At 41.6% G+C, this 25,555-nt stretch overlaps 2 protein-coding genes across 6 annotated transcripts; one reads left to right on the top strand and one right to left on the bottom strand.

Annotated features, from left to right (window-relative positions):
• Window positions 1–1,875: 1,875 nt before the first annotated feature.
• On the bottom strand, window positions 1,876–6,155 carry etsrp (ETS1-related protein). Of its 3 annotated transcripts, none has more exons than XM_071529966.1 (8): window positions 6,047–6,155; window positions 5,518–5,599; window positions 4,467–4,583; window positions 4,289–4,363; window positions 4,038–4,187; window positions 3,656–3,916; window positions 2,847–2,965; window positions 1,876–2,722 (listed from the first exon to the last, which is right to left on the bottom strand). In XM_071529966.1, the coding sequence occupies exons 1-8, from the start codon at window positions 6,110–6,112 to the stop codon at window positions 2,441–2,443; spliced, it is 1,152 nt and encodes a 383-aa protein (XP_071386067.1). In that variant the 5' UTR covers window positions 6,113–6,155; the 3' UTR covers window positions 1,876–2,440. The 3 variants fall into 3 exon arrangements, with proteins under 3 accessions (XP_071386067.1, XP_071386068.1, XP_071386069.1); XM_071529967.1 differs by having other exon boundaries at window positions 3,656–3,946; window positions 4,289–4,359; window positions 4,481–4,583; XM_071529968.1 differs by having other exon boundaries at window positions 4,467–4,550.
• A 3,591-nt stretch (window positions 6,156–9,746) lies between these two features.
• Window positions 9,747–25,520, top strand: fli1rs (Fli-1 proto-oncogene, ETS transcription factor-related sequence). Of its 3 annotated transcripts, none has more exons than XM_071529963.1 (10): window positions 9,747–9,897; window positions 17,390–17,595; window positions 18,779–18,948; window positions 21,236–21,439; window positions 21,873–21,947; window positions 23,174–23,242; window positions 23,420–23,479; window positions 23,572–23,619; window positions 23,832–23,918; window positions 24,442–25,520. In XM_071529963.1, exons 1-10 carry the CDS (start codon window positions 9,880–9,882, stop codon window positions 24,963–24,965), a joined length of 1,461 nt encoding a protein of 486 aa, XP_071386064.1. In that variant the 5' UTR covers window positions 9,747–9,879; the 3' UTR covers window positions 24,966–25,520. The 3 variants fall into 3 exon arrangements, with proteins under 3 accessions (XP_071386064.1, XP_071386066.1, XP_071386065.1); XM_071529964.1 differs by lacking the exon at window positions 9,747–9,897 and adding an exon at window positions 10,086–10,418; XM_071529965.1 differs by lacking the exon at window positions 23,832–23,918.
• Window positions 25,521–25,555: the final 35 nt, after the last annotated feature.

The raw sequence follows: 25,555 nt of genomic DNA, 5'->3' as shown, positions 1-25,555 counted from the left end.
TCCTGCATATAGCCTCCACCCACAGCCCGCCTTCACACAAACTTATGTTTATGTCTTTGCTTATGCCGCTGCGTTTCTTGTAACTTTGTTTCCGTGTGTTTTGTCTGTCGTGCAGCCTAATGGTGAAGCACTTTTGGTTTAGAAACGTCCTATTAATACAGTTATTATTTTACCATTTACACAGGCATGGTCGACGTGAATGCAGTTGCATATGTTCAAAACTGAAAGTAAAATTAATACGCGGGCTAATGTACAGCCTTTGGCTTGAGCTTTTTGAACTGAAATCCATTCACTTTTTCCAATTCATTCATTCATTCTAATTGATATGCAAACAGGCTTTAATGATCCACTGGCTGCAGCTTAATATTCGTTTCCATGCCTCTGCTGGGTTCAACTCACCGAGTCTGTCTGCCTCCTCGTTGAAGCCAATCTCTCTCAGTATCTCCAGAGACACTTTAAGGGCTCCGGGCTCGGTGAAGGTTGAGACCAAAACGTCCGAGATGTCGTAGATGTCTTTGTTCTCCACGGCTCTGCGTCTGACCCGCGGCTCTTCCCTGCGGTCCAGCAGCTGGGAGCGGAACTTCTTCAGCTGGTTCTCCCCCAGGTCCTCCAGCATGTCTTTTATAGCATTTTTGATAGTTTTGAGGGGCATTTCTCATCAATCTCCGAGCAGCAAATAGCCGTTCTATATACCAACAGTCTTATTCTCAAGGCCAGCTAACCGTGGAAGAGGTGAGACGCACCCAGCAGCGTCTAATGACCGGGTTGGCTATGGGCTTCTTCAGGGAAGAATAGGCTGTAGGCATGCACTCGCTTCTCCATGTACAGCCCATAAAAGGCGTGTTGCCTTCAAATGCTGTTGGAAAACTCGTAATTATGACAGGAGCGTTGTCACATGAACGTTCTTACAAAGTGGTAAATACAACTGGGGGAGAGTGTCAGTGTCAATACCGAGTTGCCGAGATCTGGGAACTGTGAACAGCTGATGGTGAAAGTGTTACATTTTAGTAGTGCTATTATTTGGCATTCAATACATTGTAGCCTATGCCGCTTGATTATTACATAAAGCTACATCAACTTTTATTTACGACCTGGGGAGAGGCGCTTACGAGCAGCACGTGAAGGATGCATTAGGTATACGGAAGTATAGGCAGCAGTCTGCAACCTGTGAGCATACAGAGTCCTGTGAAGACCTGTTACCTCGTTACTAGCTCTTATAATGAGTAATAATCCTGTAATAAATCCTACAATACATTTTTAGGAAATACTATATTACTATATACAAAATACTATATTAAAAGCAATCATATGAGAATGATTGAATGACTGAAAATCATCAATTTCTTTAATTTGATTATCAAGAGAGGTAGGGCAAGACATTAAATGGAAACATGGCCCCAACTGCTGCTAAAATCATTAATCTAAACAAATATACCCCCAGCTTTATTCTTATTTATAGCCTACACAATTGTTTTCAGACTGTCACTACTTGGTGCTGCAAAGGCCAAATTTTCCCACAGGGATCATTTAAGTTTCATTTAATCTATTTATCATTCATTCATTTTGTCTTGTCTATTTTTTATGTAATCTAATAATCTAATGTAGTGTAATCTAATTAGGAGATGAAAACCATAAAAGGTTTATGGTTTAAGGTTAATATAAAATCACTATAAGCTATAGACAAATCCCTATAGAAATATTATGGGGATACTGGAGCAATTTCCACAATGGAAGACAGTATCCCACTGGAAAATAAAATTAATAATGCCTACAGTCAGCTTTTGTACACCTACTTTTATATGGAATGACACTCTGCACACATATCCTCATTTATGTACAGTTTATTTACATGAAACAGTCATCACACAGGCTAAAAGTTTCACAGTGAGGGACTGAAAATCATCACAGTTTATTTAATCTGATTAGCAATAGAGGTAGACATGAGTTTTGTATAAAAAATAATCTAAATGCACAAACCTCTACATAGGAAACATATAAACATTATTTACAAATTAATGCCTTCATAGAACCACATCAAATGGAAACATGGATCCCCAACTGCTACTAAAATCACTCGTTTATAGTGCTTAAAATACCCCAAAAAAACTGCTATTTACCACTGAGGTTGAGGAGCAATACATTTATGGGTCAGGTATATTTGAAGAGTTTCATTCCAAAATTATCCATGATTTGAAAAAGGTGACACCTACTCTTACAAAATGATTGCATGGTGAACTTTTTGGTTTTCCAAAACTGATATGTAACATTTTGGAATAAGACTCTTACTTTTCTGCCTAGAATCTCTTCGCACCAGTGAGGGAATTCAACATCAATTAACAAAAGTCAGTGTTCACTTTGTAGGCTGCAGGGCTCAGTAAACATGTACTGGTCACCTTCTATTAAGACTACAAGAACAGCCAACAGTCCTGGCACCCGCTCCCTACTGTGACACCCATGCTTCACTGCTGTGCTCTGACGTTGCTGCCGGTACCACAGGACACTGCCAGGCTTCTGTGTTTGTGGGCAAAACGTTCAGACTGGCCAGGACTTCCTGCGCCGTCTTTCCCAGCATGCCCTGCACGTCGCAGACAAAGCGGTAGACGTAGCGCTTGCCCGCCGTCTTGTGGATGATGTTCTTGTGGTAGTAGTAGCGCAGGCCGCGGCTCAACTTCTCGTAGTTCATCTTGGGCTTGTTCTTGCACTGGCCCCAGCGCTTGGCCACCTATTGGGCGGATCAGAACCAATTAGAGGTGGGTTCAGGTGAGATTACACATCAGAAAGACCCTGAAAACATCATCCAGTGTATTCAGCAGGTGCTCTAAACCAAAACAGTAAAATGGTCTTACCTCTGTGGGATCAGACATCTTAAACTCCCAGCCATCTCCCGTCCAGGAGATGAAGGTACGGCAGGCCGAGTCCAGAAGCAACTCCAGTAAGAACTGCCACAGCTGGATGGGCCCAGAACCTGAATAAATGAATGAATGGATGAATGAATGATTGAATGAATGCAGCACAAGAAGTTGATTCAACTCAGAAATGTCACTATTAGACTTTAGATAAATAATAGACATACAATGACAATCACATGCCTGTCTGACTGTGTCCTGCATCTGTTTTAGACAAACGTCTTGGGCAAAGTGATGAAAAATGTGTAATTTTCAACACTCCCATGTGTCTAGTTTGTGACACATATTAGCAACATGATAGCAACACATATGTCATATGTTGTTATCAACTCGTTGTTGTTGGGTGAGAACCTTGTATCTCCAAAATGTCAATTTTCAGGAACTGAGAAAAAAAAGCCTTGTTTTTAGCTTGACCATACATACCATACATTTCTTAGTTTATCCAACTAGTTTTGAAAGGGTTCCATAAATCTTGTAGAATTTTTTTATCCTATAAAGGATCATGCGATCCTTCAGTTGAAGTTAAACATGAAAATCACCAAGATTGGAGTTATGAGGTTGTCAGCCAAAAGTGACAATACAGTGCACTGAAGTAACATAAGTATGTGCTGTCCTAAACCAGACACACAGATGTTTTTTTGAATGACAAATCACTGGAGTGTGCTGACAAACATCCGTGCACATGAACTCTTACGCCTGAAACCAGAGTTAAAGAGCAGCACCGAAGAGACAAGAGAGCAAAGTCTAACCTGGGTAAGCTGACATTCCCACCATCTGGCCCTCCCTGTCTGGCCTCTGGGAGTGTGTGGTCTTGCGTTTGGCCACACGGGGGCAGTACTGCTCCGCGGACTGAGGCCCGGGGTTCGAGGGACACGAGGCCGGAGGCGGGTGTGGCAGGGGGGCAGTGAAGCCGGGAGAGGGGAAGTCAGGCCAGAAGGACGATGACCGCCTCTGTGCCTCGGAGTCGTACAGTTCAGCCGAGTGACACGAATAGCTCTGGTCTGTCTCACCTGGAGCGAAGAGCAGAGTTACAAACCGAACTGCAGCATTAGGCTTTCAAAAGGGAAAACACTGGCGATCATCAAAACAAGGGACACGGATGTTTTTCTATCTATGCATGAAATGTCTTACTTTGTAATGTATTTCCTCCTTTTCCAGGGAGGAAGGGGCTGCTGCCGTCCTCCATGCCCGGGCTGAACTGTCCGTTCTGGGGCACAAGATTCTGGTAGGTCTGGGCAGACTCCTGGTACCCCGCTTGGGGCTGGTCTAACGTGAGCCCATCTACATATCAACAATAAAGAGTTAGTCATTAGAATAAGACTCCTTTTTAGTGAGTATTACACTCATTCAAATGTCAACAAGAATTGGAGACAGGGCCTCACCGTGTGGATACGAGGCCCACCAGTTGAACTCTGGATACGAGTCCAGGTTGAAGAGCGTTGAGTCGCTGGTGCTCACTGAGAAACAAGGAAAGGAAAGTGTGAGATTTCATTCAGAGGCAGATAAATCGAACACAATCTCAACTCTACGTGAGGGTAATGTTGTAGTTGGGGTGTTAACCTTTGGTGTCGTACTGGCGAGGGTTTTTCTGTGGCTCTGCGTAGGTTTCCGCCAGGTACTGCTGCTGTCCCGGGCCTTTACTGTCTAACAGAAAAGACAGGTCTTCACCAGGGCAGTCTGGAGGTTGCACACAATACACACAGATGGGAGAGTCAGTGTGTGTGAGGACAGGGGAGGAAACACAGGCAGGGTACATGGCTTTAAGAGGAGGTTATGCACAGCTTAGCCCACCATTAAAAAGAGGGAAAAGATGGGGTGAAGTTACAAGCCCGGGTTAATTGTTTGGGTTATTATCTCAACGCTGGATGTTGACACAAAGAAAAAAAAAAACGCCATTTGTTTACTGCCGAATCAGCACCAGGCTCTCAAGCACCACCTCAGATTTTTTAGCTCAATGGATGGAGGTGGAGGCTGAGGAGGAAACGAAGGAGGGAGGGGGGGAGAGAGAGGAGGAAACGCCAGCGGAGGGAGTGTGACAGAGTAGTGATGAAGGGAAAGGGGGGGGAAGGGGGGTGGGGGGGGAAGGGGGGTGGGGGTGGAGGGGGGCTCTAAATCTGTTGGAGGAGGAAGTCTGGAGGAAAGGATTAGGGAAGGGAGAGAGGGAGTAAAACACAGAGAGTATCTTTAACCTGACCACCCTGTCTCTCTCTCTCTCTCTCTCTCTGTCTCTCTCTACCACAGCCCATTCAGGCATTCTTCATATGGTGGGGGAAACACACACACACACACACACACATGCCGGCACCCCATTATCCTGACACAGCCCCCTGGTTTGAGTAAGAGCCCCTGGTGTCAAGGTCTCATGTAGAAAGCTCTGACAGATGTGATGATACTGACTGCAAAAATATTTCCTCTGTCCTTCAGCTGCTCAGGTTCAGAGGAAACAGAGGCGGGAGGCCGATCGCACAAAAGATCTTCATCCACATCTACTGTCACGACTGAGATTAAAACTAGCAGCCTGTATTATCAAACCCATAACATCAGGAGAGGCATGGTGGTGGTTGTAAACTTTGTTGGTCCGCATGTGAAGCAGTAATGTTAGTCAACTTACCATATGATGCAAAGTCAAAGCCAGCAGGCACTTCCTGCGTCCTGAAGTCTTCTGTGTAATATCCAGACTGGCAAATCTCCATCTGTGTAGAACAAGCAGATGGTTGTGTTTCAGTGATTTAAGGTACAACTTTGTATAGATCTGCACAGTGGAATTTTCAGACACTCTGTGAACTGTTTTCTTTGAAGTGCAAGTGGCTTTGGCTAATTAGTGTCTACATGGCCAATGAAAGAGAGCAGAGGGACAAGCAGGGGAGTCAATTCACTAAACTCTATGGAAAAGTCCTTGCACCTTATTTGCAACCCAACCTTCAATGCTAAATTCCTGAGGAAAAAGTGGATAAATTACTGATGACTGACAAGATATTAGCCCATGGCCTATTCAATGTGTTTTTCTTTATCTTTGCTCTGAATTAAACATATAAAAACTACACAATCAAATTTGACATCACTCAATCTAAGCTATGGCAAGTTCCCATACCCAATTAACATTCAAACCATGTAAACAAAAAAGAAAAAACAAACCCTACCTTTATTTTCGCTTCTTTGCTCTCTATGCTTCTGTCGCCTGGCTTGATGATAGTGTCCCAGTACATCTCTTTCTTTTTTTGTCGCCAAATGCTCCTTCCCTGTTTTACCGATAGCGTACAATAGAGTGGTCAGTGTCGAGCCGGCCCTGTCCCATTATAAAGCAGCTGAGGTGGGAGGGGCGCGCGCCCGTTCTGCGTCGTGACCAGTGCGAGGTTTAATAGGGCGTGACGTCAACCACGACTCCCCAACGACAGATCAGCCAACCAAACATTCATTCATAAAAGACCATCACTCACTCCCATCACTCTGCTATCAGTTATAATAAACCTGTAGTACATTTTATACAAATACAAATATCACAACAAAACTAAAGCAAACTACAAAGATTTCCTATAGTAATATTATAATGGTACCATATGAGATACAGAAATACCATAAAGTAGGCTACTATAAGGTTACTTCAAACTCACTGTTGAATATTACAGACACACTATAGGAATATTATACCATTATAATAACATCAGAGATCAAAAAGTACCATAAAGTAACAGTAAAGTCACTATAACCTCACTACTGAGTACCAGACACACAGGGTCCATGTGGGAATATTATAGGAATGTTATACTAAAACTATAGGAGATTGAAAATGCTATAAAGTACAATAAAGTCACTATAAACTCACTACTGAGCCCCAAAACACACTATACCGCACGTCCCTGTGGGAATATTATAGTAGGAGATTTAATATCAAATAAAGTAGCCTACAATAATGTCATTTACTCAATATTGAGTCCCAAAGACTACAGGAATACTATAATGACATACAGAAAGTACAATAAGGCCACTGTAAACTCACTATTGAGTGCCGCAGACACACTTATAAGCCCTATAGGAATATTAAAGGAACATGATAGTGTTATTATTTCGTCAGGGAAAATGATTATTCCCTACTGGTTATTCATGAGGGTTATTGCAATATAGATGTCTTGCTTATGTTCCCTATTATGGATATTATGGAGAGGCTATCTGGCTTAAGGCCTCGACCTCTTATAGGTGAAATAGCCTAATCTGATATTTCTAGATCTATATTAGTCTAAGGATTATTTGTCTCCTGCTTCAACAAATGCATAAAAGCAAAATAGAAAAATTGCGGCATGTTAAGATTTAAAACTGTATGTAACATTTGTCAGAAACATGGGTAAATAATGAGCAGCTGAAACAACGAATACTGTGTGTTTTCCTATCATTGAACGGCCTAAACATATTTTAAACCTGTGGTCATGTTGATAGCTTGACACCCGGGACTAAATAACGAAGCCATAATTTGGGTGGGGTTGAAGTGGGGCTTTTGAAATCACAACTCGCCAGTCGGTTTCTAATGAGGTGGGAGGAAAATATCTGTATCTTTAGAAACCAGTCGACAAAACAATGGCCCGTAAAAACTACTCGCTGAAGAAAGTCTGAAATCACGGCGTGAGTGGCTGCAGCAGATAAGGCCGGACCCAGGGCCTTGTATAAACAAACATCTCTGCTATTCTCCTCCGACACACACACACACACACACACACACACACACACACACGCACACACACACACACACACAAACACACACACACACAAACACACACACACACACACACACACACACACACACACACACACACACACACACACACAGCCTCCATCTGGAAAAGTGAGCGGTGAAATCGTGCGCGGCGGTGGGAGACGGGAGTCGTGATTGGGACCCCCACCTCAAGACACGGACACAACCGGGATAAAGTTACACAACACACACGAGGTGATTAACAACTGTCTGCTACAGACTGCCAGCAAAGGAGTTGACGCAGAATAATTCAGTCGGTGTGTTTAAATTGCGGGCTGACAAAAGAAAACAGTTTCTAGAAGCTGAAGGCCCAAAACTTCCAGTAATAAGAAATTATTCAAAGAGATTTAAAAATGTAAAAAAAGACCTATATGCAAACTTTGCATCGGACTCGTGGAATAGGTCCTTACAGCAAAATCACCAGTGTTAATTAATCCTTAGAGTGTAAAAGTCAACACTTTCCCAGTGTTTATGTAAGTTCATACTCATCAGATTTTAACACTTCTCAAATCTCTAAGAGTGAACAAACAAGTCTCCAATCAACACCTCTCAACTAGTTTGCTGTTTTGACGCATTCATTAAACATCTATCTGCAACCTAACTTGCACGACTCTGGACAGGATAAATTGTATTGCTCATTATAAACACTATTAGTCGTCTGGAAGCATGTGTCTCATTCTGAAGTCAGGACCAGTCTAGAAAATGATTTACAACTGTCTCTACATGGACCAAAAAAATAAAGTTACCTGCCTAAATAAACCTGTAGCCTAATATAACTGACTTGGACATTTTCCTATAGAATGAGCTTCTTCAAATGACTGGTGCACTTTCTTACACTGTCGATAGATGGGGGTTTTCCAAAGCAAGTTCACAGCAAGTTGGTGGGGAAACAAGTTGCCAATAGGGAGATCAATATTTCATAAGGGTCGAGAGAGCAATATCCTGCTCATGATTCAGACTATAGGCATTTACACAACAAATCCAGGGGCTTCCAAACTTTTTCATAAACAGGATACGATTTTGAGTTTTGTTGTTAGATACAGTTTGATTTACTAGGCTTTGGATTTGTACTACTGGGGTGATAACAACATGTGGATACAGTTAAACCTGTAATCAAAACAGTCCTCCTTGTATATTCTCTCGTTATACCAATTTATATGCAGTGGAATAGAACTACTCCTCATTCTGCTTCATAGGGACACCCTGGAACCCCTTCAAGGACCCCTGGAGGTCCCCGCACCCCACTTTGGGAACCACTGACATCTATAACTTGGCAGGGCTGTAGCTGAGAACTATGGGTCCTGTGCACATGAGGTGACTCTGGGGCCCCCTACACTTTGCTCTCATCCTCATCCTCATCCTCCCCATCTATTACAAACATCTGTCTATCCATCCACAACTCAAACTCACCTCCACACATTAATTTACTGATCAATTATCGGACACATCACTAACTGAAATTATAGGTTTTAATCATCTTAACCAAACTTTCTCCAGTTCCTGTTCAGAATCTGTCTAGGGAGGACAGATTTGTTTTTGTCTGCACAGGAAAAACTGAGACAAATTTAATTCCTGCTTGTTCCAGTGTGTTTCAGATAACATGACATTTGCTGTGCCATACTTTTGAGTTTTATTTGTTTGCAGTTTTGTTGATTTGAACAAAACCCTGTTTCAAAACCAGAGCAGTGTGAAATAAAAGTGTAAAATATACACTTGACGACCACAAAGGGCATTTTGACACTTCAGGGGCCGTCAGTACCCACATCCCCCACTATGATTAAAATAGTGCATTGCAAAACACTAAAATCTTCCCCAAACAGTTCGTTTCAAATGCAAAATTGTGATTTTTTTTGGACACCTTTGTTCTGTCCTCTGACTTCGTTCATGGGATAAATAAAGTAATTACACTAATCACAAACAGAAAGTAGGGCTATTCTTTTCCTCTGACAAACAACAGTGTTGGTTTCATGAGAAGGAACGCAGCTTGAATGCGCTGTTAAGAGTGACTTCACTTCCCAATTTAGAGAGCAAGAGAGAGAGAGAGAGCGAGAGCGAAAAAAAAAAAAAAAAAGTTGCCATCCGGTTATGGTCTCTGAGCGAAAATTGTAACTGCAATGGTTTGCGCCATAGAGTCAATGCACCCCTGCATGAATTGAAGTGAGGTTAGCAGGCTAAATTAGCAGCAGCATTTCCAAACGACTAAATGACAAAGACTGAGAGGCTGCTGCAATGGACTGTACGATAAAGGTAGGTGTTTGATCTGGTTTTAATGTTTGGTGAAAATGACAGGCGGCCACCCACAGCAGCCCTCTGTCTGCTAGTGAGAGAGGCAAGGCGGTGATGCGAGCTCCCCACTCTTTCCTTCTTGTACAAAATTTCCTCTTCCTTCCCGTTCGTGGTTGTAGGCTATGTCGGCTCTATAATAACACAACTAACCACTACATCTTTACACTCCGATAAAAAACTAATTGGTGACCGGTTTGCGCGTAAAAGAGGATTTCCCAAAGAGCGCGTTTTTTTTATTTGCTCCGTTTAATCAAGCTGTTCTCTGATAGCTGATAGCCAAGGAACTGCATTACAAAAAAAACTTATTGGAGAGTGAAATTACTGAGCTTTTAGTGCGCTGATAAAAACCCGATTTTAAATGAAGAAGCAGGTTTAATTAAGAATAGCACGGTACAGGTGTCTGTGAAGGCGCCATGGATCAACTTGGACACAATGAGATCCCTCTTCAAAGAGCAGGAGGATCCATTTCCATCAGATGACTGGTATTTCACATTTCATACTATTACAACAACATCTGTGTATTCTCCTAACCATTCTCTTAACCATCATAATACCATAAATGCTTAAATACCTTGATTGCCATGAAAAAAAGGCTCCAAAAAGGCCTTCGTAGATTGTGGCACTTTGAATTAATTTAACACTGAATGCTGAAAATTTAATAAGACGAAGGCGAAAATTTTGGGGTGTTTCTCTGATGATATAAGGCACATAAAACTATCAAATTAATGTTATTTTCAAACGAATCTGCGTCTGCACTGGGCATCAATATGCAACTTAAGGCCTATAACTTAAGGCTCACATAAAGTTTATGAAACATTATTTTTTGCAGTAAATAATCTTGCACCTTCTATTAACTGTTCCTTCGATTTTCGATGCAATCGCATATAACAAAGGCCTACTTATATATATAAAACGCAAATGATTTTTATCTATAAACCGATTTTATGACTAATTCAGTCGATTGCAAAACGAAAGAGTGGAACGTTTGAAACATGGGCCTAAACAGATTACGAAATACTTTAGGGAACTAATAATTGTAGTCCTTTCTCTCACGATTCTTCTGTAAAAAACAGATTGGTACATTATGAACATTGGCTACAATCAAGCACCATGGCTTTTTATTTAATTTGTATTTTCATTTGTGATTTTTTTTTTTAAAGGAGTGAATAATTGTAGGGCCGGTCCAGGGGAAATAAGGACTAAAATGAGGACTGTTTGTGGTGCATTTTGAGAAGAAAATGTTCATCTTTCGTTTGCAATTTCTTTTCTAAAAAATATTTTATTTTAGATTGGAGATGCTCTGTTATATTACTCTTTTGTGTTGGTACACACAGCATTCCTCACTGATCAAACGAAATTATTATTCAGATAATAATAAATCTCTTGTAGGCCTACTCAGTTGTATTAAAGTACACGCTGTTTTTAAGTAAGGTTATTTTAAGTATAATTTATAGCTGCAAACGGGAGCATTTGTCAGGTGTCGTTATCTGAACCCTGCAGGCTTCCTGTCTCAAACCTCAGACTTTCCGCACACATTTCCGCTCCCTGGACTAGAAAAAAGGCAACAAAGCCTTGCCAAACACAAAATGAGTGGATAAACTGAGGCATTGCATTGTTTCAGGTTTACATCGACTCACACAGAGTATGACATGAACGTGGTCAGGAGCGAAATGTGCCTCAGCTGGCTGGCTGTGCAGCTCTGCATGCCCGGGTTTCTGGCCTGCAGAGGCCTTGGTGCTGCCAGGCTGGAGTTGTGAAAACCACATCGTGTTTGTGAAGCTGAAGGCGCAGCTGCCCGAGCCTTTGCAAAATCAGCTTGACTAAACTCTTACTTCTGCTTTCTCTCAAACCCACTGCAGAGAGGGTTGACTTGCACACTTTGTTGACTTGACCTGCTATAGTAGGCTGCACCTTGTTTGTGTGTTTTGAAGCCAACGTATTTACAGCACAATACTGTTTTTTATATATGATTTCCTTGTTATTGTAGCCTTGATAGGAGCTAATACCCCAGACTCCAGTTTGGTATGTTTTTATATTATTAAAGTATTTGGAAGCCATTTCTGGTAGAATCAAGACTGGAACAGGAGCTCAGTGAATTTGTCAAAAAATACACTTTAAACACATCAACACAAAATCTGAGAAAATCACCAAGGAGGTGGTGAGAATCCACTAATTCAAAAACAGTGGTTCTTCTCATTTGTTTTTTTAAATTGATAGCCTATTTGCATGAGATATTATAAAACTCTATATGAGATGATAGTATTCATATAACCCTCAGGTTAAGGCCTGTGGAGGTTTGTAATATCTAAGCTGCAACAATGTCAGTTCAAACATACAGTATCAGTCACAAAGGTTAAAATCTGAGAGTTCAGCTCAGTGGTGAAAGTGAAGTCTGCCTTCATCAGTCCAGGAGCAAGACTGTGATGATGATGATGATGATGATGATGAAGTGAGATCTGGCACGTACCTGATCTCACCAACACAGTAGGAATGACATGAGGATTATTTACTACTGTGGAGTTTACTGTAGGTTGGATGACGGCACCACAATGTGTCACCACTAGTTACTGTGGTGTTCTGCTTGATGGAAAAACATCGTCCTCTGTGGCTGATTCCCAACATGATTAACCAGTGGATAAAACTGTTTCGTTAAACTACATTTAGATTCTATTTGTACTATTTTGATACGAAAGGACATTACTGGTGAACACAAGACAGTTCCTAATGATTATCTAGTGCCTAAAGTATGTCAATAAATAGGCCTAACTGAAAATGTAGGGATTGTTTAAATTTATTTGTATAAAAATCAGATTCAATTAAGACTAGGGAAGATATTATTGGTGCACACAAGGAAAGTACCTCTGATGGCAGCATGGATCAGCTTGGATAGAACACAATCCAAAGAGCCACATCCAATGATCCACTTCCATGAGACGACTGGTATTTAGTTGTAATACATCCTTGGTTGCAGTTTATTGTAGGCTAGAAGATGGTACCATCTTGTGTCACTATACGTTACTGTGACATTTGCATAGCTGGAAAAAAACACCACCGTCTGAGGTTGATTTGTAAGACGATCTTCTCATTCATGCTATGTTGTAATATCTATCTTTGGATATTCTACCAAAAAAGGACTTTCCAATATCTAAATAAACATACCAAAGTGGAACTGGAGGTATTTAGGTAAGAGTGACTGGGAATCCATGTCAAAAACGGTGCTATTGTACTTTAAATTACACTGATATTTTAATCTGCTGAGAGCAAAAAGGCTTAATGAATCATCCCAAATAGCATGAAGCCTCCACCTGTATCCTGTAGTTGCTGTCTGTCTGTTCAGGCTACAATAGCAGTGACATTTACTTGATTAAAATAGTTCATTTAGCAGTTAAATTGCTTAATTAAAATTCATAATCTTTCAGTTTATCAAGACAGCAAGAAGTAATACTGTCATGCTCTAAGATGCTGATAGTTTGGGCGAGACTGCATGATGCAACCTGTAAAGCTGCTGACTCCCCGCCTCTTATCAAAGTTTCCATTCACCAGCTTTGTATTATCTATACTATAAAAATGAATTTGAACATTATCATTTTTAGGCACATCGAGGCACAGGCAGCATCTGCCTCAGGAAGGTCATGTTTTTAAAAATTGTTTTGTGTCACTGAGCAACAGGCCGTGCTATGAAACACATTGAACAGGAAGTCAGTTGTGGCATTGGCGGTCAGGCCACATTCTGGTATATTTGTATCAGTGTGCAGAGGAGAAAGAGAGCACGAAGGGGAGATAAAGAAAGAGCGGGAGTGTATGTTTGTGGCTGTGAAAGCATGAGTTTGTCATTGAAACTAATGGCTGAATGCTGAAGCTGAGTATCTGCTAGTCAGGATAATGTCAAGAGTTTTAGCGTTTAGCAAAAAAAAAAAAGACTTAAAGTAGTTTTTTTTCCATGGTGTAATACTGTTCACTGCCGTTGCTTCTCATGAGAATTTGCTGTCCACAGCCTGTTTTACCCCGCGCTCAGCCAACTGTTTCACTTCTGCACTGAGTAAGGGCCTCCGAAGGCAAGAGCAGGGACACAGACAGACTGTGAGAGAAAGAGAGAAGAGGGAGAAAGATGGAGACTGGGGGAAAGAGGACAGCGCGACAGAAGTAGCCAAACACAAAAAAACAAGGGAGCAGTTGAGGTAGAAAAAAGGGACTGTGGTGAAAAGAAAGCTGAGCTGAGAACGATGTGGAGGCTGACCTAACACTCCTGTCACGTGAAAACCGAGTGCACACATTTGAAGTTGTGTTTTCAGTAGCCAACACTGGTAAGAGTCAAGAGTTTGGGCGCAAAGTGAGATAGAAAACTCTGACACCTACTCTATTTACAGCCCTTTACTTACAATGTAGCCACATTTTAGATGTTTTTCTTATCTGTGTGGTTTTAAATCTTGAGCGTGAACATCAGGTACTATGTTTTTTTGCTGACAAAATTGATATATAGTGTTTTGGGAATGAAACCTGTTGCATGTGCTTGCTTTAAAAAGGCTGCATCCCTTAGCCTACGCCTTCAGCAAAGTCTTCATGCAGCAACAGGTTGCTGAAATCCCACACTGCTGACTTCTGTGTCAGTTTGTCTGCAAACCTGGAGGAAATGCCAAACTGTGTGCCATGCATTAAGATCTGGTTTACAATGCTGCGGCAACAATTGAGCTAAAAAAAACACACACACACACACACACACACACACACACACACACACACACACAATGGAACGGCGGCGCTTAGAACTTCAATCAAGGCTATACTCTTCTTGCTGTCCAATGAACCCAACCCCTTCTCCTCAGACCGCGGGTCTTAGGGTTGTTTTCCAGCTTTAAAATGACCCACATTTTTACACGGTGCCCCCCCCCCCCCCTCCCCATTTCCTCTCCCTTGGCCTGTGCCAAAAGGTTCCTCTGCACATGGGGGCCAGGTTTCCTGTAGGCCACTGAAAAAGCACGGCACTGACGTCCAAGGCCCAAAGACAATGCTCGACTCCTCTAAACAAACACGCACTTACACCCACTTAGACTCCCTCGCATCACACATGCACACACTTACTTGAACAGGTCCTGTCCTCACCCCTTGCCCACCTCACAGACACAACACATGCACAATGCCACGCCAAACACACACACACACCCACACACACACACACACACACACACACACACACGCCCACGCACTCAGGCAAGTGCCATCTTGAGGTAGTGTGACGTTTTTTTTATTATTTTTTTGAAGCCTTTGTCAGCGCGAAACACAGGAAGCAGCGCAAAGACGGACTCAAATCTTGATCAGACTCCACCTTAAGACAACTACACCCCCCCCCCCCCACCACCACCACCCCACCACCTCTCCACCACCTCCCCAACCTCAATCCTAACGAAATAAAACTGCGGTGAAGATTACTGAGCGTCTTTAAGATTAGAGACAACACAGCAACGTCTCTCTCATGACTTCTTTCAGACTGTTACTGAACGGTTTACTTTTCATTCCCCTTCTGAGTGTTTTGTTTATGGTTGACAACCTCTGTACATATGGAGGCCTTTCACTCTGCTGTCAAGATTCAACACAAAACACAGTTGAAAATGTTTTTTAATCAGTCACAGGGGAATCATATTGAATTTCAGCATTCAGACATGCGATTCATATGTGGCAGTGATAGCTTGGAGGTTAGAAAAGCGGGCCTGTGACTGGAAGATTGCCAGTTTGAATCTCGACTCAGCTGAAAATCTGGGTGGGAAAAGGGAATGAGTAATGCCTTCCTCACCCTCAAAAACTACTGTAAAGCACCGTTGAGCAAGGCACTTAACCCCCAGTTCCTCCAGTGAAGCTCAGTGGCTAACAGTATCAGACTGGTTGTACTGGGCAGCTCCCAGGTGTGATTGTAGGAAACTGTGTGAGTGAGAAGCTGGACACTGCTGTTATGTTTATATTAGTGAACATTCACTGCAAATTTTCCATCACCAGAAATGAGAGATAAGATTCCCTCCTGCACCAGTAGTAATGTGATATTACGCTATTTTATAGCTCTACTGAGAATGAGCTTTGGCTCATATCTGAATGCACTACTGTGATATAAAGCTTGTTTCAATTTAAAAGTTGGGATTAATCTTCTCTGAGTCCTAAAAATGACTCCAGCAGCTCCAGTCTATAGATACCAAAATGATAGACTGGAGTCTCTGTGATTTTTCTTTGGCTTTGCAGACTGTTCATGTTCACTAATGCATCTCAGGCTTATAGGAATAAATAAATAAATTCCTAAAGCCTTAAATGAAATGCCCCTTTAATATGACAATCGAAAGTCCAAAATGTTGTGAGCTTGGAAGTATATGGTTCTATCTGGATCGAGTGCAGTAATGATAACCATCTGGTAAAACTGTTATGCACTTTCTATCTTTTTAAATATTTAACCCCAATAACTGTCACATACTGCCTGTATGTGACAGTCAACAGGCATAAAGTAACATTCAAACATCAAAGAACATGTGAATAACTCAATTTTGCTAAAAAAACAAAGTCAGATAGAATGTTGTAATTCCAAGCTCCGAAAGTGTTATTTATTTTTTTATATTTTGTTTATTTATGTATTTGTTCATTTGTCAGGGCAGTGCATTGTTGCAACTTAAAAACATGTAATACATGCCTTGCTTGAGGGTTTCTAGCCAGAGCTAATTTGCAACATCTGTCCATAGGCTTTTGAGGTAAAAACAAATAAACAAAAAAAACAGTTATACAGAAACATGACAACTAAAATACAATAACGTAATTTAAATGTGTGAAGTACATTCTTTCAGATGTAGAGAATGTTCATAGTTGGGGTGATACAGCCTACTTAGCCTATCTCACGATAAGATGCGATATGGGCTTCACGACTCGATACAACCACGATAAGATGTAATAAATACAAGGTCAATGACAACAAAGTATGACTGTGCAAAATTACATTTATTTCTGAGCCACAAATCTTTCTAGCGGCATTGGCTTGCTAGAATGTAAACAACAATTTAACAATGTCATTACAAAGTGAAAATTATATAATTTCGATGGAGAGCTTGAGAAATTGTACTAATATCATGATTCATCTTTCTGCCCCATGATACATATTGTCACATATTTATATTGTGATATAGGCTATTGAATTTGATATATTGTCCCATCCCTAGTTACATTTTTATATTGCAATATATTGAATTTGGATATATTGTCCCATCCCTAGTTACATTTTTATATTGTGATATATTGAATTTGGATATATTGTCCCATCCCTAGTTACATTTTTATATTGTGATATATTTTGATTTTGGATCTATTGTCCCATCCCTACATGTCCCAGTGAGGCTGCGGTGTGGAAAAGCACTGTAGCAGCTGTGTGGACAGTTTCCACACGTCGTGACCCTCACAGTAAAATGTCTGACTCCGATGTTCTGGACAGGAAGCGCTGTCCGTGGTGAGCGAGGACCAGTCCATATTCGAGCCGCCCTACACCGCGGCCCCCGCCATGCACATGAAGGCTGACATGGCGTCGCCCGGCGGCTTCAGCCAGGCCTCCAAGCAGAGTCCGGAGCCCACTGAGCCCGAGTGGGTGGGGTCGGCCGCGCAGAACCCCGGGAAGAGAGGCGAGCACGTCAATGGAACCAGGTGAGTCAGGACGGTCCGAGGTCAGCGGGGGATCACACGTTCCCGTAACATCTGACTGTCCCGTCGTCATTTCTCCGTTTCAAAATTCAGTGTTTTTCCACACACCCCAATTCGTTTTTTTAAGGTCTTTTTGATTTTCATTCAACAGATGCAACCACGTTTATCTTGTTAGCCTACATATCGTTATTGTTGGGTAAAAACATTGTAACTCCAATATAACACCAGTTTTGGCTATTTTAACTTAAATTGAAGGATTATACATTTTCCAGTTCTACAACCCCATGGGGCTTATGAAAACCTTTTAAACCCTGTTGGATAAACTGGAAAAAAAGCATGGTGGTCAAGCTAAAAACAAGGTTGGCTTCATTAGTTCCTGAGAAGTTGACATTTTGGAGATACAAGGTTTTCACCCAGCAAATGCTACAGGATCTAACATTGTATTGGCTTTTCTTTTACATTCTTCATCCTCTTCCTGCCCCCACTACCTATACCCTCCCTAAAATATTCATGATAAGGACACAAGATAAATACAAAAAACAAAAAACCTTCAATATATGGAATCTTGAAAGGTAGAGTGTAATTGGGATAATTTTACCATATAGATATGTTTTTAACCTAAGTCTTGCTGTTATGCTCTCATATGGTAAACATGATGTAAGATTGGAGGCTGCAACTGTAGCCAGGAGACTGTAATCATTTTCTTGGTCATCAAAAGTAAAATTCTTCCTAAATGCATCTCATTTTTACCATCTAACCCTTCTGGCATATTTCCTAATATGAAGTAGGATGGATCAGAAGGTACATTTAATCCTGGATACTGTTCAGTCTCCTAGGCCTTAATGTTTTAACTGGATATGAAAATTTAGGCTGGTATTCCATGTCTGCTGATAGTGGCTGGGCAATATGATTGAACTGGGCCTCTACACTCTATAGCTCAGGATTATTCTCCACAATAACAGATATCACAATGTTTGAAATGACAGTGGGTCTTACAACTAGATAACATACTGTATATAGGTATGGGCGTACTGAGCCTGATTATCAATATTTCCAAACTTTTTATGCCGCTTCCACACTTTTCAAGACCTGGAAATGATCAAATTCCTCTTCCACACTTTTTCAGACTTTCCCAGCTTCATATGGAAAATGTCAACCTAAATCCTGTCTCCTTTGTCCGGTCTAGTCGTGAATCCCCCGTGGACTGCAGCGTGACCAAGCGCTCCAGACACATGAGCAGCAACGACGGGGCCCAGATGGCGTACCAGGCGTCGTACCCCGAGCCGCGGGCCAGCCCCCACACCGCCACCCCTCCCAGCAACGCCACGGAGGAGAAGAGGGTCATCGTGCCGGCAGGTGAGCTGACTCACAGCTGTTTACGACACAGTAGCTGGAAATCACCCTCAATCATCCTCCACTCTCACATGAGGCGGTTTCACAAGAGCTGGCACACATTTCGCTCGTGCAATATCAGTAATTAAATCAGAGATGGGCATAGAGTGTGTTTGTGTATCTAACCCTTCTTCCTCCTGCTACTACTCTCCTGTGCCATTGCAAAATAAGAATACGTTTTTTGGTCAAAATGCCTCGTTGAATACGGAATAAGGATAAAAAATAGATACTAACTCATATGTCTGAAGTGTGAAAGTAGCACCCAGGGATTTTAATACCACCACTAGGCTATATGTAAATTGTGTCCGCCATGTTAATTGCAGAGAGAACATGCAGCAGGAGTAGGCTAGATGTGTGATGAGCTGATCTGATCTCTTTCCTGTTTAATCACCCAACTTCATCTCTGTTGCAGCCTCTTCTTATCAAACAGCCTTTTCAACTTTAACAGTAATGAGTTAAAAAAGACTTTCACAGCATTTGAAATCACACCTTCGATGTGGGGGTGAAAACCTTGTATCTCCCAAATGTCAACTTTTTAGACTTTGTCAGCTTTGTTTTCAGATTGACCACCATTCATTTTTTTTTGGTTTCACAAGACCTTTTGAAGCCTGAAGAATTTTCTCAACCCATAAAAGAGCTTCTGTTGAATTTTAAACGATTAGATGACAGCAGTGATATGTCATCAATTTCTGAGTAGGTTATAGTCATTCAACTTTATATAAACTAAGACATACTGTAGGTCTCCTGTGTGAGTCATTAGCAGATAAGAGCAGAGTGTGTGTAAAGCGCGCACGATTCAGGACTGGGATCCAGCCAGTGAGTCAGTCTCTGGAGGAATCCCACTTTAAGCGGTGGTTACGCTCCTGGGAGCTGCAGTGGATCCTTTCAATTCAGCACTGTGGAATCCAACGCAATTTGCCAATGAGTCACTAGCGCCAACTTATTATACTGTATAATACACGGATGTTACATCACAGTTGCATGTGTTAAACAAGGACAATCAGGACCCAAGGGTGTGGTGGCTTCTGTACACGTCTCAGACTCCTGTCTAATATTATGGACGATTCACAACGCACAGTCATTGTTTGCTACTGGAAATGAGCTTACTTACCTGAATAAGACTGATGATAAAACCTGTAATGATATGTATTGGTATCATGCCAAATTTTGGTATGAATACCAATTTTAAAGCATCTAAAAGTGCCAAGAGGTATCAAAAAACGTAGGAATGGCCGTTTCCTACAATGAGAACTCAGATCTTCTCGTTTATGCCCATTTATACAGAGGAAATCAACACAGCAGGGTTTATTTCTATTTTAAAGAACAGACAGCATGTACAAATGTGAAATAACTACAAAAATAATTCACTCTTTTGCATAATCCAACGTGTTTTCATTCAACAACTGAATCACTGAAACATGTACTGTTTTAGAACTGATATCAACACAACAAGTGCAAGTACCGGTACTGGTATCTGAGTATTCCTAGTAATATCCAGCCTTACCATGTTGTATAAACAAATTAGTTTGACCACAGTCACTAATGATTATTTCTGTATGACTCTCCTCCCTCTACCCTCTGGTCCCTCTTCCTCTTTATGAGCATTTTTATTAATGAAACCAACACAGCAGGGTCTATTTCTTCTTAAAAAAAAAGCAGATAGCATGTACAAAACAAACTACAAAAATATTTCAGTCTTTTGCATAATCAAACGTGTTTTTAATCAACAAAGTGAGATACTGAAACAAGTGCTATTTTAGATCTGGTGCTTCCCAAAACTACAACTCTCAGAACTGGTACTGGTATCTAAGTATTTCCAGTGATACCCAGCCTTGCCATGTCATATAAACAAATCAATTTGACCACAGTCACTTATGATTATTTCTGTATGACTCTACTCCCTCCAGTCTCCTTCTCCGTCTTCTTTTTTACTTCTTTTACTTTACTTCTTGCATTTTTACTAAATCAACAGAGCAGGGTCCATTTCTACTTAAAAGAGCAGATATCATGTACAAATGTTAAACAACTAGAAACATAAGTCATTCTTCTGCATAATCAAATGTGTTTTCATTCAACAAAGAGGTACTGAAACATTTTAGAACTGGTATCAAAACGACAGGTACCAGAACCAGTGCTGGTATCTACCTATTTCCATATCAAGCCCCACCATCTCCTATAAGCAAATCAGTTTGACCACAGCCACTTATTATGTTTTCTGTATGTCTCCCCTCCATCCTCCCTCCGGTCCCAGACCCTGAGGTTTGGACACAGGACCACGTGCGGCAGTGGCTGGACTGGGCCATCAAGGAGTACGTCCTGGAGGAGGTGGACGTCATGCTGTTCCACGCTCTGGACGGCAAGGCGCTCTGCAAGATGTCCAAGGACGACATGATGCGTCTCACGTCGGCCTACAACGCAGACATCCTGCTCTCGCACCTCAATTACCTCCGGCAGAGTAAGACCCGCCTCACGTCCGACACGTAACTCCAGCTGATAACATTGTTCGGCCTTCCTCGCCTGTCAGATTTCAACCGTGCAGATTGTTTTCATTGTTCTGTGGCCCAACCATTTCACTCGCATTTCACTAAACAGAAATAGAAATAAGACGAGAAGTAAGATTTTCTGTAAATATCACTGTGAAATATGTCAGTAAGTGAATTAGTTGAATTTACAGAATTACATATTTTTATTACTTTATTTTTTTTTACATTTTTAACTAGTCTTTTAATGTTTACGATGCAATATTTCATAATGACACCCCAAATTCTACCCAGGGAATGATTGATTATCTATCTATCTATCTATCTATCTATCTATCTATCTATCTATCTATCTATCTATCTATCAAAGATGTTTTCTGACTTTGTTTTTGCTGGCCTTTCCTTCAGGTAGCCCCACATTCTCTTACTCCACAACTCCCACCAGCAACACACCACAACAACCCAGACTACAGGTGAAAGCAGGTAAGACCGAGCCTCTCATTCTCATTTCATTAAAGTCACAGGGAAACAGCATTTAGATGGTATCTTGCTTCTGTAATTCAATGTATTTCCGTGTTAAACAGGATGTTTGGGGCGGGACATATTGTGCAAAGGGACTGCTCAAAAGTTTTCAAAGGTTCAAAATGCTTTGCACATAATTTTGAGCTGCCACACCTCTCGCATTCTTCAAAATAATAATAAATCCCAGCCAACGGGATGCAACCAAGGAAAAGGAAAGAGGGTTTTCAGGGGTGAACATCCAAAAATACACCAGTTTTTTGGGTGCCACTTTCGGTGCCACTTATGTTGCAGGTTTTATATGATGAGATTGTTATTAAAAAATCTTTGATGGTATTATTGGTTGGAATTTGGACATTTTGAAATTAAATAACCACTAAAAATATGCTGTTTTCCAGCAAGTAAAAGTAATGGGACTAATGGGAAATATGAGAAAATAATCTTTTTTTTAAATACTTTTTTGAGGCAGTTGTTGTTAAATAGATATACATTATGATATGGAGAATTAGCTAACAAGGTGGAAAAGTCATTTTTGATTTCATTGTGACTTTAAACACTTTCATTAGCAGGAAATAAATATGTGAAAACAGATGTATTTCTCAAAGTAATGCCTCTTTTAAAAGCATTGTACGTCTAGTGGCTGCCATGACCCAGCAGTCATAATGTTATGGTCTGTGTTGGAGTGTTTTTGGGTGTGGATCAATGCATAGAATTCAGGGTCACAATCTCAAAACTATCACAAAGGAGCATTAAGGAAAACTACTTGAATGATTTAGGGATTTAAAAATAATGTGTTGAGTTTCAGTACCATGTTACATAGTTTCAAGAGTCTAAAGGTTTCTTGGCACAGCGCTGGCCTCAGTTGACGACTCTTTGATGAGTCCACAACTCAACAGCCAGTTTCAGACAGGAAACAGCTGCACCGGCACAGGAAATGGGGGGTATGGGTCCCGCTCTGGGACACAATTCACAATCTTGTGGCGACAGGGGCCTGAACAAAAGAACACTCACCCCAAGAAACTGTGGGTCATCTTCAGCTCTCCCATGTCTGCTCGCCGACTCTTATCGCTCCTTCTTGGTCTCCATTTATGGACTTCCTTCCTACTTAAGCTTAACTGTCCACTTCAAAGCCTTTTTCTAGCCGCGCGCCTGTCAGTGTCTAGTCTCATATTTGGGTCTTTTTTGTGCAGAGAACAACTTTGATGAGATCAGCCGTAGGAACAGCTGGCCAGCAAACACCATGACTGCAGTGCCAAAAGGTACAATAACAAAAACCAAAGGCAATATGAAACCAATTGTCATGATTAATTTGTTCTTCAGGCATGAATGACTGTTGAGCTGTTTTTGCATAGGAAACTGCTCTTTATAAATGTACAACTAGGCCACAACTGAAGACCAAGCAATTTGACATAAGTGATTTTCTTCCTGGTTTGCAGGTTCTTCCATGGAGCATCAACACAGCAGAGTTACAGAGCCGGCTCCAAGGATTGTGCAAGGTGTGGATGCCACTCCTCCTAGCTATTAATCAGCATCTGTTGATAAGAGAGAAGAAGTAAAAACATAATTATCTGATTTCTCTTCCTCACAGACCCGTACCAGACATTAGGGCCCATTAGCAGTCGACTAGCCAACCCAGGTAAGAATGTAATGCACCATAAGAACAAGAAATGAAGATGAAGCAAATGAGGCCTTTACACTGTCTGCTTTGGTAGCATGAGAGAGCAAGCAAGGGCTGGCACTCCTTAAAACACATGCAAAGTAGCGAGATAATTGCATCACGCTTACTTATAGACAAAATCCGGCTTCCCTCTCACCAAAATGACTGTCTGCCCTGCTGTTTCCTCACAGAAGGCCAAGCCCTCAGCTCATCCAAGAACCGAACAGGCAAACAAAGTCCGTACAGGCTCCCTGACCCCAGCGCTCACAGGCCTGTGGGTAGGTTTCTGCCCGCTGTCTGTCACTTCTTCCAAGCCGCACAGTGAAAAGGTCACATTTGGTGAAAAAATAGGCTCTGAAGTCTTAACTGTTACTGCTGGGAAAGACTTCCAGCCACAGTAATACTCCTTAAGATAGACTTCAGTTACCTCCTGAGATAGCTTTGTAAAAAAACAAGGAGCTGTCCATGGTCCTGGGATAACTGGCTGTGTTAAGTCGATTTGAAGAGTTTTATTGAAAGATTGTATATATTTTTCTACAAAAAAAGTTACCTGATGCCCATGGCTCAGTATTTAACAACAGATGATTACATCCTCTAAAGTCTAATCTCCTCTAAAAAATGCTACAACATTACAAGGGCTCAAGATAAGAGAATCATCAGTTGTATTTAATAGTGAGTTTAAATTTCATGCCAGCAATCACTCCTGGTAGATGAATATATCTTCAGCCTTGCTTTGTGTCGACATCCACTGATGTCAAAACCAAATCCCTAACTGTTCCCCCCACCCATTTCCCCTCCAAGGTTCAGGGCAGATCCAGCTGTGGCAGTTCCTGCTGGAGCTGCTGTCTGACAGCAACAACGCCGGCATCATCACCTGGGAGGGCACCAACGGCGAGTTCAAGATGACCGACCCGGACGAGGTGGCCAAGCGCTGGGGCGAGCGCAAGAGCAAACCCAACATGAACTATGACAAGCTGAGCCGCGCCCTCCGCTACTACTATGACAAGAACATCATGACCAAGGTGCACGGCAAGCGCTACGCCTACAAATTTGACTTCCAGGGAATCTCACAGGTGCACCAGAACCACACAGCAGAGGGGGGGATTGTTAAGTACCAGACTGAGATGCCTTACGTCCAGCCCTACCACAGCCACCAGCCCAAAATGAACTTCATGGGCGGCCATCCCGCTCCTATGCCCGTGTCCCCTGGCAACTTTTTCGGCCCACCCTCGACATACTGGAACTCAGCCAACAGCCCCATCTATCCCGGCTCAGCCATGCCCAGACATCCTGCCACTCACTCCCACCTGAGCTCATACTACTGAGCTTTCAAATAAAAGTTTGGGAGAGGAAACCCCCCCCCAAAAAATGCTACAAGACATATGCACAATCCATCCGGGACGCATCTGATCTGAACCCTCCCTGAAATGAAGGTGATATGACGCTATGGTCTGTCTTTAAAAGGGCAATATTATGTTGTCACTGTAATATTGTCATTCTTAAAATGGACAAAAGAAAACGTGAGAGTGAATTGTCTCCATGAAGATGAATGGAAGATGACTTCTCTACAAGATTATTGTGTGAATACACTGATGATATATTACGTTATAATTCAGTTGTTAGGAAACCAAGTTTGTGTTTTTCCTTTTTGTAAGTACCTTGTTTGATAGCAGCTGTTGTAAAGACAACAGTCACACAAATTACTGTGTGAGTAGCATAACGGTTTTGTCACTGTTGTTTTCATTCTGTCTGATAGGTCAAATTTGCAGTTATCACATTCATTGACCTGACATTTGTAAAAGTGAAATTGTACAGAATGTTTGATATCATGTAGCAATAAAACATTTACTCATGAAGAAAAGTTAATAAATAACGCTTATACCTGACAATGGACTCAATCATTTACAGACTCTCA

This window comes from Centroberyx affinis, unplaced genomic scaffold (genome assembly GCF_046629955.1).
Source record: "Centroberyx affinis isolate AG114_WGS23_722 - 3 ecotype Tasmania unplaced genomic scaffold, CSIRO-AGI_Caff_v1 ptg001856l_1, whole genome shotgun sequence".
NCBI classification, from domain to species: domain Eukaryota; kingdom Metazoa; phylum Chordata; class Actinopteri; order Beryciformes; family Berycidae; genus Centroberyx; species Centroberyx affinis.
The sequence above is the reverse complement of the archived record's forward strand: the minus strand, read 5'-3'. Positions and strand labels throughout refer to the sequence as shown.